Consider the following 16,479-nt stretch of genomic DNA (forward strand, 5'->3'; position numbering starts at 1 on the left):
ATGAAAGTAAATAAGTATAAATGCGAGCATGGGGTCTGTGGCTCTGATCACAGTCACAGTTTTGTGAATCACTGGTTAGGCCAGGCTGGGCATCACTATCAAATTATTGGGGGTCCTGTTTGGACGAAAAAAATTGATTTTGTATAGTTTCAATTAGAAAGAGAAATTTGTGTGTGGGTGTACATGTAGCAGGCAATGAAAATGAAGTGAAAGTGCCAAGATGTCGATATCCAAATTATTTGTGAAAGTATTCAACGAGGACATATTTGAGCAGTTAGACCAAGATAATTCTGATTTGGAGGATGATTTGGAAGGGGCCAATTGTTCCACATCGCCGGAAAAGCCGGCTAAAGTGGACGATCTTTCGGTGACAAAGTAAGACAACGAATGTATAGATACTCAAATGTTGAAATTATATCCTTTTGCAACATCTATTACACAGACAAATGGTCATTGTAAGAAGCTGGCTGGATGATAAGTTTCAACAGATTCAAACAGACAGCAATGAGGAAATTCGTCGACTCTATACGGAGACGGAAGCACGCATTGGGCCAGATTTGACCATCTTTGATGTGGACTATACCACAACTGTGCGCGTGTCCTCGGATAGGTTGGCCTTACGTTCTCAAGGTAGTTTCAACACAGTTAGAGCAAATTGTTGCGTCTATGGAGGTCGTTGGATGTACGAGGTAATCGACATGTTAATGGCATTGTGGCACTTGCGCATTTACTAAAATTGTTGTCCTTCTAACCCCATACTTTAGATTCAACTTCATACCAAGGGTGTCATGCAAATCGGATGGGCCAGTTCCCAGTGTCAATTCAATGAGAACAGTGGAGTGGGGGATACCATCCACAGTTATGGCTATGATGGTAGCAAACAACAGATTTGGCACATTTCTACCAAAAAGTAAAGCTAAAGCATCTTAAGCTCGAATATCCAAAGTTCTAAATCATTTTCTCATCACAGATATGGCGACAAATGGCAAATTGGAGACATTATTGGCGTTACCATCGATGTGGATCGTGAGCTGATTGAATATTTTCGCAATGGTCGCTCAATGGGCGTGGCTTTTAACAAATTGGAAAAGGGTCCTGGACTTACCTTCTATGCCGCGATCTCTTTGGGTTACACTCAGGGCGTTCAGGCGAATTTTGGCAATCGTCCATTTGTCTATCCCGTGAATGGATTTCAACCGCTTATGGCTCGTCCCATATTGAAATTGCGTCGTGCCAACCTGCTTATGAATTATCTCATTAATTTGGCGAATATATTTTCCAAGAGCAATGCCCAAACAAATGATCAACGTACACAAGAGCGTCCAACTGTACACAGTGTTTCGACCAATGAGGCTCGAGTATCGACCAAGAAGACAGTTTATTGCATTTTCGCCACTATGCTTATCGAGCGTTTTACCAATGAGATTTTCGATCCTTATATAATTGAAGATGTTCTGCTTACCCGAATGACATATATGACATCACTGCCCACTGAGAAGGCAACACCGAATAGTGTCTTCCAAAGTCTTTTGTCATTATTCTGGAATTTCATGGAGGGCGAGGAAATAAAGTTTGTGCTTCGGAAATTGGTTAATGCATTGTTGTCCACTTTTACCCATACCATACAGGGATTGGACTACGAGAAGCATCGTCAGGCATTGGGCATGATGCATTGCTTGTGTCTGCATCAGCAGACAAGAAAATATTTGCTGGAAGGAAAGCTTTTCAAGAAACATTGGTAAAAACAATAAGGAGTCGCTTTAATTCAATAGTATTTAAATATCTTGGTTTGTTTTACAGTCTTGCCTTCTTCCTGTACATTAATCCTTTGGAGTTTTACATAATGGAAGAATTACTGCCCGATTATATGGCCTGGACCGAGGGCATCGATGGACCCAAAGATAAATACTTAAGCATTGTAGAGAAAGTGCGCAAAGTCACAGATGCTCTATACGTTTCTCAAAAAGATTTTCTCAATACGCTTATGATCAATACCGATGGCAGTGATAATAGTCCTTCGAGTCGTATGATATTTATCAACAAAATGCGACGTTACGTGGTTGATCTTAGCATGGAGCAAAGAGTGAGTTCATTTCGAAACACCTTAGACTTACAACTTTAACATTTAATACCTTTTGCAGCCTTTTCACGCATTCTTCTTCATGCAGTCGAGCATACAGCATCCTTTGAATCCACCAGTGGCTTTGGCATTCGTTTGCATATTGATTGATCAGTGTAAAACATTGTTCAAGGAGGAGTTACCCAGCAACACGGTTGAGGTCAATGTAGATTACTTTATTGATGGGTCATTTGATTATATGCACTTTGATCGTGTGGCCGGGGTATTATCGCATTTGCGTAAAGTCCATAGAGCCGATATCGATGAGCGCCTTGGCTCGGCACGAACTCAGCAAATCTACGATGATGAAAGAAATACGATGAGGGTCAATGAAGTCGGTAAGTGATTTCAAAAGATAATATGGGAAAAACCTGTTCCACAGTTTGCTTTTTTTTTTTATTTCTTTTAGATACAACTTTGTACCTGCTTGGAGAGAATATGAATAATGTGCCAGTTATTGGACATACACAGGGTGCCAATAATGGTGGCACTTTTACTCATTTTCTGAATCCGCGTGCCAGTCAGAATACTGAAACCACATTTGGCAATGTCGATTCGGCAAAAGGAATTTGTGAACTCTTGGATATTTGTGTGATCTTTTATTATTCAGCTGGCCATAAATATATTGTAAAAATTGCCTCAGTAAGGGATGAGATAGCTGCTCTAAATGATGTACTCAAAGAGACAAAATATTATCGCGAGGATATTGAACGAAAATTGGTAGCTTTGGAGCAGCATGCCAATGTCTGTATGAATGAAAGTCATCAGCATGTGATGGCCGAGCTGCGATCCAAATTCAGTCAGCGGCAAAATGTCTTTGCAAGCCGTTCAATCTCGTTGGCAAGAAAGCAAATTTGGCTGCGTGGTGTGGCCTTAAATGGTCAAAAGCAGTCTCTAATTGTTTGGCTTTTAGAGCGTATGCTGTGCACTCTGACGGTAAGGAGAATGATTAACCCAATGAATGTGTATGTACTACTTTAATTCTTCTTTTAGAGTGCCTCATCAACGGGTCCGCTATTTTCGTTTGTACCGGAGATTTATGTAAATACTTTGCCGATCCTGCTGGATGCTGTAATGGACTTCAGTCATCACGACATGAATGCCCAGTTCGATCAGACGCTGGCCGAGTGTAGCATTAACGCTGCAGCGGAATTCCTCGGTTTGCATTCGGCCGATGCGCGAATCGTACTTGCCTCTTGCAAAGACTCCATGTTACAGGCATTGGGTACACTAACATGCCATAAAGTGGGTGTACGAGCTTTGGAACGCTGCTCGAGACGTTCGCAAGTCGCCCTAGTGCGTGCTCTGCTACGGCCGTATGAGAACAGGGCCTGGGGTCAGAGCAATTGGTTGCTACTACGCTTCTGGATGGGTGAGGGGTATGCCTATAAGGATGCTCGAGCTCCAAGTGTCTGGCAAGGTGGATCATTGCCCCTGCATCAGGGCTTGTGTCGAAGTCGTTCAAAAAATGAGACTCACACTGGATTACTGCATAATGTTGCCCCCGCTAATCCATCGAAGCACTTTCAACGTTTAATTGGTACAAAACTATTAGAGGATGAACCTTTTGCCACGACTTTTCTGAACTCGGTACTCAGCCAATTGAATTGGGCCTTCTCCGAGTTCATATTGCTATTACAAGAGGTGAGTTAAAGTACCAAAAAAATTCTTGGGATTTTAAGTAATCTTCAAATTTGCCGTTGCAGATTCAAAACACTGCCCAGCGTCATGAGAACACATTGTTTGAACCTAAGCAACTAAAAATCTGCTCCATGTGCTTTGAGTTGACAGTTTCGTTGATGCGTTGCCTGGAAATGATTATAACAATAAGCCCAGAAATTGTCACAGATGCAACGCGACCAAATAGCGATTTGCTCTTGAATCGCATTTGCCAACTGATTAGTCAGGTCTTATCCCGGGTCACGGTGCCGCCGGGTTGTTTCCAATTTGTGGTGGACATGTGTTCCGCCGATTTGAATGCAGTCACCCATTTTCCTATTATCACAGCTGCTGTAGGCATTTTGTTGGCTCTCATGCGTAATGAGATAACTAGCGATATCACGCCTCAGAAAGTAACACGTATTTCGCGAGCCTTTCTCACAGATCCCAGTTTTCAGTTTGCCACTTTGGAGTTTGCTTTAGGTGAAATTCGGACACCATTGCTTGAACAAAAGAATATACCTCGTGGCAATTTTGATCCATCTACAAGGGCACATATTGATCCGCTGACTAACAATGTGAGAGTGCCATTTCCAAACAATTCCAAGCAAATAAGAGCTGATCCTCCCATTATTAAGTTTGCCCTCAATGATTGTGAGTATTCAATTTTGTACAGAATATGAAATTTGTAATAATTGGTGTGTTCCATGTTTTGTTTTAGTTCCATCTCATGTGGCCATAGAGGAAATTGAAGATGTGCGTCGCCTGATTGAGAATTTAAGGATTAAACAGACTTTACTCTCAGATATAACACTGCCATCGGAGGACTCATTGTGTCCGATATGCTGTGCCAAGCCCATCACTGCCGTCTTTACTCCTTGCAAGCATCAGTCCTGCAGCGATTGCATCATGCAGCACATGATGAACTCGAAAGTTTGCTTCTATTGCAAGACAACCATAAAAACGATTGAAACCCTTGATGGCACTCTTATCTATTCCAATGAAGATGGAGTGCAGACGACAATTAGCGAGCGTGTAGAAACCTAGATATTGGAAATCCCCAAAACCCACCGAACAGAATTCTTGAAAAAACTAACCAGGTCAAACTAGTCAAACTGTGTTTAATCGCTACACTTGAATTGTATATAAGCCGATATACATATACATTCATATACATATATACGATATACAGCATATATTTAAATGTTCAGTTATGTGTTTAATGCTTCGCTTGCAATAATTATTTCAGATGTGATATGCCAAAAGTGCACTACATATATACACACATACATATATATATATATTTATAGAAAGAAAAGATCAGAAAAGTTTGAAAAATGTTAGATGGAAAATAGAAATTCCAAATTGAAAATAAAATAAGTAGCACAATAAATATTTGCATAAATAGCATGTATTATATTTTATGATCTCATTGTAATCCACAATATTTAAGTTTACTTTTTTTGCTCTGCTATGATGCGAACTATCAAAAAATCTGCATTTATTTTATGTATTTACTAAAAGACTTGCATTTCATGTTCTCTTAATGCTAATCTTGTGCTCTGATTGAAAACATGTGAAATCAAAGTCAAAAAGTCTATAAAAATCTTGTAAAAACAACCGATTATATATGAAATTTCTAATTCTTTTCATGACTTGGTTATTTGCAATTAAAATGTTTAATTAAAAGTGTTAACTAAGAACAATTTCATTGCAATTTATGTATGTCTTGTATGTATTTAATGTCGATTCTTTATTGTGGTGTTCAAATTGCATTTAAAAAACAAAAAAATAAAAACAAAAACTAAAATCAAACTTTGTTTTAAACACTAAGTTTTTGATTTTGAAACATTTATTAAATTGTTTTACACATGGGAACTAAAACTAAGTTTCTTAAATATTTAACTACAAATATTGTATATCGATATATATATATATATATATTTTTAGAGATATAGTATACATATAGAATACATTCAATCTAATTTGTGAGCAAACAATTATGCTTCAGGTGGTATGATTTGTTTTGATTTCTTCATGTTTTGCGTGAAAAAAGCCTTAAGTAACTTGTTTAATGCATCTCATTTGTTGTTTATAGTATTGTCATGTTTGAGAGGTCAAGAAATTGAAAGAGATTTATACATATATAGAGAGATCGAGATAACTTTAACTATTTAGATACACACATAGAGAAGTTCATTTCAAATGTAACAGTTTATACAGTTTCTCCATGGACATTGACACTATTTTGTTTTTTGAAAGAATTAAAGCCTTTTTTGACTAGCTACGAATATATGTATGTATGTAGTTATATGATAGGTACATTTAGGTACAGTTTTTATTTTGGTTATCTTGCTCTTCAATGAGAATCAACATCTAAATAATTGCTAATAATTGCCAAAAGACACATAGATACAGCCGAACTTTTATAGTATGCGGCAAGCATTGGAGTGCATACGATGTGAATGGCGTCCATTGCCATGTCCAAAACCACTGCAACATTGATGCGAAATGGTTCCAGGACCAGGACCAGCATTTCGTCCATGCTGAAAGCTATGACTATGACTCAATTTAGGATCCATATGGTGGCAACTGCTGGTAGATGGAGCATGACTGTGCCTATAAATGGATCAAAAATGAAGTAATGCAACTAGTTAAGTAGTTTTGGTACTCACCCGTGATTGCATATACTCGTATCTGATATGGAACTGGGCATAAGCCTTTGTGGCGGTGGCAAAAAAATGGGACAACCTCCGGCAGCCATATCGCCACCAGCTCCACCGCCAAGGCCATCATGACCAAAGACAGCCAAACGCATTTGGGCAGCCTTGGCCGCTGATTGAGATTCCACTTCATGGACTTCCTCAATCATTTTATCCAGTTTTTCCATAGCTTTCGTTTGCTTGGCGGCCAGAAAAGCTTTGCGTGCAGCCTTTGACATGGAATGTGGTCTAGATGGAGCTGAATGTGAACGATGCGGTGGCGGTGAATGCAGGGAAATAGATGAAACGGAATCTTTGGAGCCAGGACGATTGCTGGTGCTGGCTTTAACCACTATCGGTTGCGACTTTGACGAAGGCGGCGGTGATTTGATACCCATTGGACATACAAGAGCTCCAGCTGTGGATGCGGGTGTTGCCTCCAATGTGGTGCTGGTGGAGAAGGTGATTTTTCTAAATTAAGATAGAAAGGACACACCATTTGGATATATATGTGGGGAATGTTTATAGGGCCAACTTACTTGAGCTTTGCTGTCTTATCCTTATCCAGTGAGCTATTCGATGTAGAGGGCTTCAGATTCATACTGCCGGTGGAGGCTGACTCTCTAGCTGGTGCGGTCGATGGTGGTGTCAATTGATCCATGGCGGCCAGCTCCTCGGGTGTAAATTTATCCGGATTACTAGGTCGTGGCTTGGGCGGAGCACTACCAATGCGAAAAGGTGGCGTTGGACTGAAACCACACACAGGCGGATGATTATTGTTGTTCGCCAACGAGCCTCGTGAAATTTGTAAGTCTTCAAGAAACTCTTCAGTATCCAAAATGAGAGATCCAAATATATCCGATGGGGAACGCATAAAGACATGTCCCGTGGAATTCGAACGAGATTCGCGTCTTTTCTCCTGATCGGTGTAGGCATAGCCAGAGGCACTATTTCGTACTGGTGAGTTTGCTATGCTTCGCCTGGCCACATCCTTAAAAGTTACAGGTGAGTATATACGGCTTGAGCGATCATCAGTTGCTGCAGGCACACCACTTGCTGTTCCTGTACCTGCTACAGAACCTCCTGCTGCTGAGGCTGGGTGATGGTGGTGCAGAGCTGCTGCAGCTGCTATGGTATTACTAGCTGTTAGCACCACGCCCGACATGTGATTTGTGCTGGGTGGTATTATCTCGGTTTGTGGAACCACTGGAATGGGTGTCATTGGTTTCGGAGCAGGAGCAATAGACTTCGGCATAAGTGGAGACATGGGAGCCACTGCAACTGCTGCTGCTGCCGCAGACATTGGATGAACTTGCAAAGCAGCTGTCAATTGCAAAGGCAAACGACTCTCTCGTTCCTCAAGCCAATAGGTGGCCATGGTACCCTTGCCCTTGACATCAATCTCACCACGTTCTAAGATTTTGTAGGCAGGACCAATAAGAACTTTTGTTGACTCCGATATGTGCACCTTCATGGCTATGCTGGTCGACTCCATGCGTGAGGCTGTATTCACAGTGTCGCCGAAAAGGCAATATCTAGGCATCTTTAGCCCCACAATGCCAGCAACAACTGCGCCAGAATGAACACCGACACCTGAAACATAAAAGATTTAATGAAGAGACTGATCATCTAAGATTTGAGTTCTTCTTACGTATTCTCAAATGTTGTCCCGTTGAAGGATCTTTAAGATCGGTTATGGCATCCACCATATCCAATGCCATATCACAGACTCTTTCGGCATGATTGGCATCCTTGTCGGGTGCCCCGGCCACAACCATATAAGCATCGCCAATTGTCTCCACTTTGTAAACAGAATTACGTTCGGTTAGGGTATCGAATATTGAGTACATTGCATTTAGCATGGAAACCACTTCCATTGGCGTAATACGACTACAGATTTCCGTAAAGGTCACAATATCGGAGAATAATATGGAAACGCTATCGAACATCTGCAGAAAGAAAATATGTCAAATAAATAACCTTCAAATACTTTCTATGAAAGATTTCACAACTTACCTCACAGGTATCAATTGGATTCTCGCCTCGTCTCAGACGATCTGCCACTTGTTTTGGTATCATCTGATAGAGTAACTCATCTGTTCTACGCATTTCCTCATCCAACTAAATGAGCAACAATTTAATAATATTTGATATCTTCTCGAAAGATTTGAGTTTTTTTGTCCTTACCAATCTCATGGATTCCTCCAGTTTTTTGGATTTTTGTTGCTCCTGATCTAGGGCCAATTTGAGTTCCACAGATTGTTGAGTGCCCGCCAACATAAGATCTCTGCTAAAGTCATGCATGGACAGATCGTTGATATACAGACCCGTGGTAATCAATGAAGTGAGATCAGGCATCACAGGAGTGCCCAGAAACATTATCATCCGCCAGTTTTCCATATACACCATTTGACCTAAAGATCTCAACAAATTTGTTTAATTTGGAACCAAAATAAAGTTACATTCAATTACCTTTGAGTCGAAGAGACTTCTCCGGCTCACTGCCGTCGTCATGCAATAGCAAATCCTCATTTTGTGCATCTAATCGTTCCGAAACTGGATCCACAGTGACCAGTTCAAAGATATTATTCGTGCGATTGAGTATCTAAATAGATCCAATAAAAGTTATAACAGAATTGCTTTGAAAGGAATTCTGAAAACACTTACAGTTTGAAATTTAAAGGCAATGAGAGGACGCACTAAATCGAACCAGGCTGTAATTTTCTTGCCCAAAAGTTCGGGTAAAATCACCATAAGAGAATTGCCTATACTACGCACCACCATATCAGCTCTAAAAGAATGTTAAATTGTATCAATATAGACTAGAATCTGTATTATTAGTTGATCACAACTTACCCGAATACAATACAGAAGGGAAATATCTCGAATAGAACATGAGCACTTATGGGTAAATGTTTCTCTTCTCGGGTCATGGCCAGCGAGGCCAAGGTGAAGGCTCGATTATCGAAGGTCAATTGAAATGTCACATGCACCGTGTCAAAAAGGATTTCCTCTCGCACCAATTCAATGTGCATCTCCTTGTGATAAAAGTAACGTGCCACTTCACGTATCTGCCCCATTGTGTAGTAGACAAAGCCTCGCCGCTTGGAACGATAATGCAATGTCAATCCCTGTTTGGTCTCGTTCTCACAGATAAAGCTGGGTGCTCGCATTCGTGGATACGAGAACTTCAAATACTCATGCAGATTATCCAAACCATTGAGGAAATCACGCATATGTCGTCCCAGAACCGATAGCACTCGATCATAACCATATTGACCCACAAAACCAACAAAATAAACGCCCATTTGATCCATAAAATCTCGCTCCGATACGCCCAGAACCTAATGAAAAGAATCATTGAAATAGATTTGAAATCAATATATGTATGTTTAATTAATTCCGCTGTCACCCACCTGCTGAGCCTTCTTAGCCAATTTTTGCAATAGATTCTCTGGATACACTTGATGCACACTAAACGAGGGTGAATCAATGCCGGCTTGTCGCCGTATATCCTCCCATTTCTCCTCACCATACACAGACTTAATGTACTCGGAGAGATTCTCCAGGAGCAGGCCGTACATGTTGATGGAATGGAAATCGAAGTGTTTCACTTAATTGATGACATTGATGACCTGTTAATTAAGTTGAAAAACTAATTAATTCATCAAATCTATTTCGATAACTTGCCCAATTTCCCACTAAATGTATATATAAATATTTTGGCATACATTTTCCCATACATACATACATACATATATCCTATTTCAATTCTCGGGCACTTTAATATTCAACCTTGACATACATTAGTTTTATTTCTTTGTGAAATATATTTATTTTAGCCCTGAAATTCACATATTTTATTGCCGTTTTTTTATTACATTTTTCCCTCTTACTAAAAAGCAACCCTCATATTTCAAGTTCGTAAAGATTCCGCAATCTCATTACCTTTCGACTTAAGGTTTCGTGATTAACTGTAGCGAAAAAATTGAATATTTATTGATTTCGGTTTTAGGTCAGCATCTGCAGTTTGCTCTGTGTCTCTTACATATGTGTATTGATGTCACCATGAATATATATTTCATCACCTCTTTTGCTCCATATAAGATGCATATAGTCTAGAAAAATTCAATTGCATTTATGTAGTTGCTGAAATATGAGCACACGTGTGTCTGCCATTTGAAAAACTAAACTAAAAAGTTGACAGGTGCAACTACACCTTAGGGAAAAAGTAATTAGTTAATTGAAGTGAAATTAGTTTAGGCGGAATAAGCAAAAGTCAGGACAAATTTTTCTTTTCACTCAAATGCCTTTCTCAAAGTTGCCTTTTGAAGCATATAAAATGATTTTTAGTTAAGTAGTAAGTGCATAAGTCTTCTGGCCGACTTCGTTATACCATGCATGTTTCGGAGACGCCACCAGCCCATGGCAAAGTCCGCCCTTGTGGCCCACTTGATAAATGATCAAATTTGTTATGTTGACACATTTTAAGTTTAAAAAATTCAAGATTGACTTACATATAATGACAAACTAGTTAATAAATAGTTAATTTGATTGATTATAATCGTAGTATTAAATGACATTTTGGCTTGGCAGTCCTATCAGTTGAATGTCCCTAGCAAAGTCAAAAAGAACTTGAAATCGATGGAAAATTGCATCTCAGCTTTTATTACATACTCAAGTGCATTAGATAATTTGAACTGGCATTGCAGTCAAAGAGTCCTCTCAATAACTTTAAGTTCATTATCCTTAATGCTGGATAGATAGAATCGAAAAGGTTTTGTTGATTGGTTTCTGCTTTACTTTCAACTCGTTTGGTTTTAATTTGGTCTTGAGTCAATTTATTTAGTTTTTTTTTCTTGCTTTTACAAGGATAACGTGAACAATTGCTATTTATTTTGTATAGCCTTGCTGAATGGCAGTAGAAATGGAATCTGGGCTAATTAAATTGCATTCAAACACACCTGCCCAAGCATATAAATTGCATTCAAAGTGTGAGAAACTGAGAAATACCTTAGACATCGTCACCGACCTTGTCTCAGTCTCAGTTAGTGTCTCAGTTTTAGCCACAATCTCAGTCCCAGCACGTAGCAACAGCAACCCAATGAATAGAAAGGGCCAAAACATATGTTATTCCTGTAAGTAACTCCTTTATGCAATACGCATATGTTCGTGTCAATTTGCTAGAACATAAATTGAGTTATGCACTCGAATGCAGTTCTCTGATTCAGACTAGGGAATAAAATCAGAATTCTAAATAACAAACCATGCCACAAATTTCTCTGTGGTTGTGTGTGTGTGTCTGTGGTAAGTCTCAAAATCTAACAGGAATTTAGAATCCATTTCTCTCACTTTGCCACGTTTTATTTATTCTTTATTGCCATTTGTTTTGTCATAAAAATTTAATACTCATAAATTTTACTTTGGCAAATCACAAGAAAAATGAGCAAACGTAAAATGGAAATGAACAAAAACCAAAAATAAATAACTTTTATTTATATATAAAGCAATTTATTTGAACAAATCAAATCAAATGCTTTAAATGGGTTGAGTAGACCCTTTGTCCTTTGCCTTAGGTCCTTTCCCATTTACTTTTACTTTTAAGTGTCAGGAACTTGGACTAAATCTGTATATAAATGTCTTTGGGGAATAAGTTGATTAAAATTTATTATTAAATCTTTTGAATCTTTATAAATTTTTATTCATAATTAATGCTGGACTTGTTTATTTTTATAAATTTAATTAACTTATGACATTTGATTGTAAACAAAATGCTATATCCTCTTCTGACGTCAATTTAATGATACGATATTTTCTCTTTCGTTTCGCTTTTTTGCTGTTTCTTGTTTTTTTTTTTTTTTGCTTTCTGCCCATTTGATGTTTGTTTTTTCCTGCTTTCGCTAATGTTGTTTCGGTTTTCTGTTTTTTTTTTTTGTTTTTTCAATGTACCTACGTATATTTAGTAGCACACAACACAATATAAATCTTTCTATTCGGCTGTTTTTCTCATGGCTCAAAAATATTTATAAAACACAATGATGTGTGAACTATAAAAGAAACAGACAAGACAGAAGGAAAACAAGTACAAGACACATACAGAAGAAATACGACAAGAAAATTTAAAGAAACAAAAAAGGAAAATGGAAAATAAAGTGTCAGAAAAATATAGCAAAAACTAAATGAGCGCCCCTGGGGCAGCAGAGAGAATTAACTTGGCCAAAAGACAAGAAGAAACAAAAAAAACTTTCAGTTTCGACCTCCCATCATGAGTTTTCGGTGGTGGCATTGAGCAGGCAGCAACACTTGTGCCAAACACATCAAAACATTGTCTCCACAAAGTGTATTTTGGCCTTTTTATATTCTACTTATATTTATTACACACACAAAGTCACACACACACACACACACACCCACATTCCCATCCATATTCATATAAGTATTTCTTTTTCCTTTTGGCCAAATTACGCGGCAGCGTTGGCGGCTTTTATTCATGAATGGAATGCACATACTCGTATCTGTTGGAGGATGTTGGAGAAGTAGCAGGCGGGGTAGATACATTCATATATAAACATCTTGAATACTTTGCAAGTCCGCTAAAATATTGTATAATAAACAGGATATACGATTTCTCGTATATGTATCTTTGTATCTATATGACGTCAGGCAGATGTTTCCGAAGCAGCCGAGTTCATGGGTAAATTGCCTAAGGGGTAAACACGAATCGATATCATCACAAAAAACAGAAATAACTCAGTTACTCAAAAAAAAAAAAAACTTTAACAAGTGTCTTGGTTTTCCTGGTTCTTTTAAAGCAAATCAGCTAATCAAAATTTACTATATTAACTCAAGGGCTGACACTTAAACTCAATGGTTATGGGGCGAAGGTATTCAAGGGGTAATTGAGTAGAGTATATAAAGAGTTTGAAAAGATTGACACTTTAGCTTAATGCCCATTAGCTAAAATTTGTTTCACTTTAATAATACACAACGTTTCATTGCTTCTGTCAGACAGAAATCAAAAATGTTTCTATTATTATCAACTATTTTGAATCGGTTTATATACAGATATATCCAACTGTCAGCAATAATGTTTTTATTATTATCATTTGATTTTGGTCGTTTTCGCATTTTAATATTATTTTCCGTTTCTGTCTCGTTCTCTGGGCTATTATCATCAATCATCATTAAATTAACAAGAATATTAACTAAATGCTCATATTTGTTCACATTCAAGGTCTAGACAAATTGCATACAAAAATGGATTCTGTTTTTTTGGTTTCCTAGCTTGACCTGAATGCCCTTGAGAAAGTTAAGATAGATGGTTGAAAGTAATTTTCTTGCCCTATATATCATATTGTTGTTGGAATATTTTCCAGACATTTTTCTTGGCATTAATTTTCAATGAATTTATAAACAAAACCAAGAAAAAACATGCCCAAAGCCAAATAAATTATGGAAGCCAACACCTACTACAAAACTGGCAATGAACGGATAGATATATACTTTTATTCAGATATATACATACATTGTTTTATATATAACTGGATAGATGTACATATGATCTTTTCTTGTGTGTGTAATTGTGAAGCGAAAACAATTAATTTTTCAAGTTCATTTGCGTGGGTAGAATGAAGCGAATAAGAGAAAATCAGATCCACAGACCCTAGCCTGGCCATATGAGATATGTATATGTACACAAAACACATACAGTTATACATACATATGGGCATACATGTACATGATCAGGAGAGATCAGTGTAGAGCATGACCACCGTATCGTATATAGTCAAACATCGATACAAACATATATATGTATCTACATATATTTATTTTTATATTTAGAGAAAATGTATTTAAAAATTTTTTGCTCGTCGAAGGTGGCTGCTATATGTTAAGGTTAAATATATTTATATATGCATATACATATATATATATAGATTAGGCGCTGGCTGAAACTATGCATGAGTGTTAGGCAGACATATGTGTAGTTGAATAAATATATGTATAAATGTATATTATAAAGCATCGAGAGCTTTTCAGTTTTTGTGGCATTAAAAACGATTTAGCTCTATTTATTATTCTTTCACTTGCACTAGGAAAGATTGGGCATAGGATATTAGTGGCCATGTTTTGTCATTGCTAATTCAAAAATCCATATAAATTATCTATCAATTAATCAAGCATTAGAACAATTGTTGGTGTTGCCTGGATTAAGATTTCTATTTATGAATTAGGCAAGGACAAAAAATATCATTAACTAAAAAACCTCTTCTCATTTTCCGTATAATCTTCGGTTTGAAATTGGAATTCGAAATTAAAATATTTGCCTTTAACTTAATTTTTTTGTTGTGTAATTGTTATTTTATTATTGAGTCCAATTTACAAGATCACGAGATTTTAAGTGGGCGAAAATTCTGTTTGAAAAAATTTTCTATATTTTGAACTATCTGAAGGATCCGTTTTTCAGCCAATTATCCACCTAGTCTAATTGAGTTAAGGTATTGCAGTTTAATTCCCATTAGCCTAAATTATCATATTATTCAAGTGTGAATAAGGATTTAAAGAGCATATCAAATTCGGCATATGTCCGATTTTTTTTTTTGCATTATTTTCCTTGTTTTCAATTTTCAATTTGCTGAGAAAAACATAATGACCATAATCAGGGCTATGTGTAATTTGTTTTTGCCATTCAACTATGACTCAATGTTCTATATACATTAATTTTTTTTGGTATCGTGTCGTTTCTGAGATAAATTGCTCATACGCCGCATTGACATTGCTCTGCTTGCAGTGACCAAGCTCCTACATATTTGTTTCTCTTGTGGGCTTCGATTCATTTCTTAAGACACTCATGGATTTATATTTGGAATTATACAAATCTACAAATTAAAAGGATAATTGAGGAATTGTAAATGCTGCCTAGCTGTCAGTAATTTATTACCTTATGACTTTGTAGGGGTAACAAAAACTATAATTTACCTAAACCTAATTTATAATTAATTTTCACGCTATATTCTGTTGCAAATGGCTTATATGCAAATTCCTCACTGACATCTACATATAAATTACAGAAGAGAGACAGAGAAATAGATAGAGGGAGAGAGAGAGAAGGTGGGCAAAAACGAGGCAAAATAATTGGCTTAATTATTGACCTCATTTCTCAAGAGGCCAAAAATATGAAAAGAATTATAGCTTATAGAATTATATTCCCAATTTGAAGATTTCTCTTGATTCTTGAAACGAACTGCAAAGGAATGAGAATGAATTTCTTTTTAAAGTCAAATTGTTTGTTGCCAACAAAATTTGTTTGTCCTTCAATTAGAACATCAAAGTAATTGAACTACTCTCAATTAATACAAAAACAAATATTGTCGAACGAAGCCAAAAAGCGTGCCAGAAAGTAAAAGTTTACAACTAAATTTAAGTCCATTGATTTGGCAAATTCAAGAAATTAGTTGGATACCTTTTGCCAGGTATTTGCCAATTGTGTGCAAATCTTTCCTTTTAGCCTGTTCATCATCAAAGTCAAGTTCAAGTTGAAAGTCGAAATCGCCGCCTGACTGCAATTGTTTATAGTTTATTTAAGGGCAAACGCGAACAACAAAAGAGGAAATCTTTTGCTTTACATAAGAAAAAATAAACAAAGCCATAATGCCACAATTTGCATTAACCTCGAAATATTTGTTCAAAGAAGTCAAAACAAAACTGATGTAATTTCAATAAACAATATGTTCAACACGTGTGCATAGGAAATCAATAGAAAATAAACAAACTGTACCCATCACTACTAAGCTATATCTATGTAAATTTTGGAATGCCTCGAAGATAATTATAAATTAAATATAGCCTTAGTGCCCTTCAACCTAGCTAATCTTTCACTATATTGGTAATAGAAGATGGCCCGGCCCGAAGAACAATTGCTTGTTGTATTTGGTCTTCGTCAAATGATGGAGACTTGTCAAGGGAAACGACTTAAAATTACAATCATTTTTAATGAAA

The 16,479-nt window shown here is 37.2% G+C and overlaps 2 protein-coding genes across 2 annotated transcripts in view; one reads left to right on the plus strand and one right to left on the minus strand.

Annotated features, from left to right (window-relative positions):
- The first annotated feature begins 123 nt into the window (after positions 1 to 123).
- Kpc1 (Kip1 ubiquitination-promoting complex subunit 1) lies at positions 124 to 4,972 on the plus strand. Its single transcript, XM_068300951.1, has 10 exons — positions 124 to 375; positions 443 to 689; positions 765 to 910; positions 971 to 1,738; positions 1,801 to 2,083; positions 2,142 to 2,457; positions 2,529 to 3,055; positions 3,113 to 3,763; positions 3,826 to 4,432; positions 4,500 to 4,972. The coding sequence occupies exons 1-10, from the start codon at positions 221 to 223 to the stop codon at positions 4,823 to 4,825; spliced, it is 4,026 nt and encodes a 1,341-aa protein (XP_068157052.1). The 5' UTR covers positions 124 to 220; the 3' UTR covers positions 4,826 to 4,972.
- Positions 4,973 to 5,790: 818 nt separating this feature from the next.
- The window catches only part of Gyc88E (Guanylyl cyclase at 88E), a 38,754-nt gene continuing 28,065 nt past the window's right edge, over positions 5,791 to 16,479 (minus strand). Inside the window, exons 4-13 of the mRNA XM_068301972.1 lie at positions 9,897 to 10,115; positions 9,337 to 9,824; positions 9,148 to 9,271; positions 8,953 to 9,085; positions 8,668 to 8,894; positions 8,497 to 8,601; positions 8,132 to 8,429; positions 7,020 to 8,073; positions 6,454 to 6,930; positions 5,791 to 6,397 (exon numbers count right to left, since the gene is read on the minus strand). Of these exons, the coding sequence (XP_068158073.1) occupies positions 6,205 to 6,397; positions 6,454 to 6,930; positions 7,020 to 8,073; positions 8,132 to 8,429; positions 8,497 to 8,601; positions 8,668 to 8,894; positions 8,953 to 9,085; positions 9,148 to 9,271; positions 9,337 to 9,824; positions 9,897 to 10,064 (3,267 nt within the window). The 5' untranslated portion in view covers positions 10,065 to 10,115 and the 3' untranslated portion in view covers positions 5,791 to 6,204. The remainder of the gene's footprint in view (positions 6,398 to 6,453; positions 6,931 to 7,019; positions 8,074 to 8,131; positions 8,430 to 8,496; positions 8,602 to 8,667; positions 8,895 to 8,952; positions 9,086 to 9,147; positions 9,272 to 9,336; positions 9,825 to 9,896; positions 10,116 to 16,479) is intronic.

This window comes from Drosophila tropicalis, unplaced genomic scaffold (genome assembly GCF_018151085.1).
Source record: "Drosophila tropicalis isolate 14030-0801.00 unplaced genomic scaffold, ASM1815108v1 contig_878, whole genome shotgun sequence".
In the NCBI taxonomy this organism is placed as follows: Eukaryota; Metazoa; Arthropoda; class Insecta; order Diptera; family Drosophilidae; genus Drosophila; species Drosophila tropicalis.

What these genes read in the sequence shown, in the direction of transcription:
- Kpc1 (XM_068300951.1), top strand. Translation starts at nt 221, where the DNA reads ATGTCGATATCCAAATTATTTGTGAAAGTATTCAACGAGGACATATTT. An exon ending in GAGGTCGTTGGATGTACGAG is followed by an intron (nt 690 to 764) that starts GTAATCGACATG and finishes CCCATACTTTAG; the next exon opens with ATTCAACTTCATACCAAGGG. An exon ending in ATCTTAGCATGGAGCAAAGA is followed by an intron (nt 2,084 to 2,141) that starts GTGAGTTCATTT and finishes TACCTTTTGCAG; the next exon opens with CCTTTTCACGCATTCTTCTT.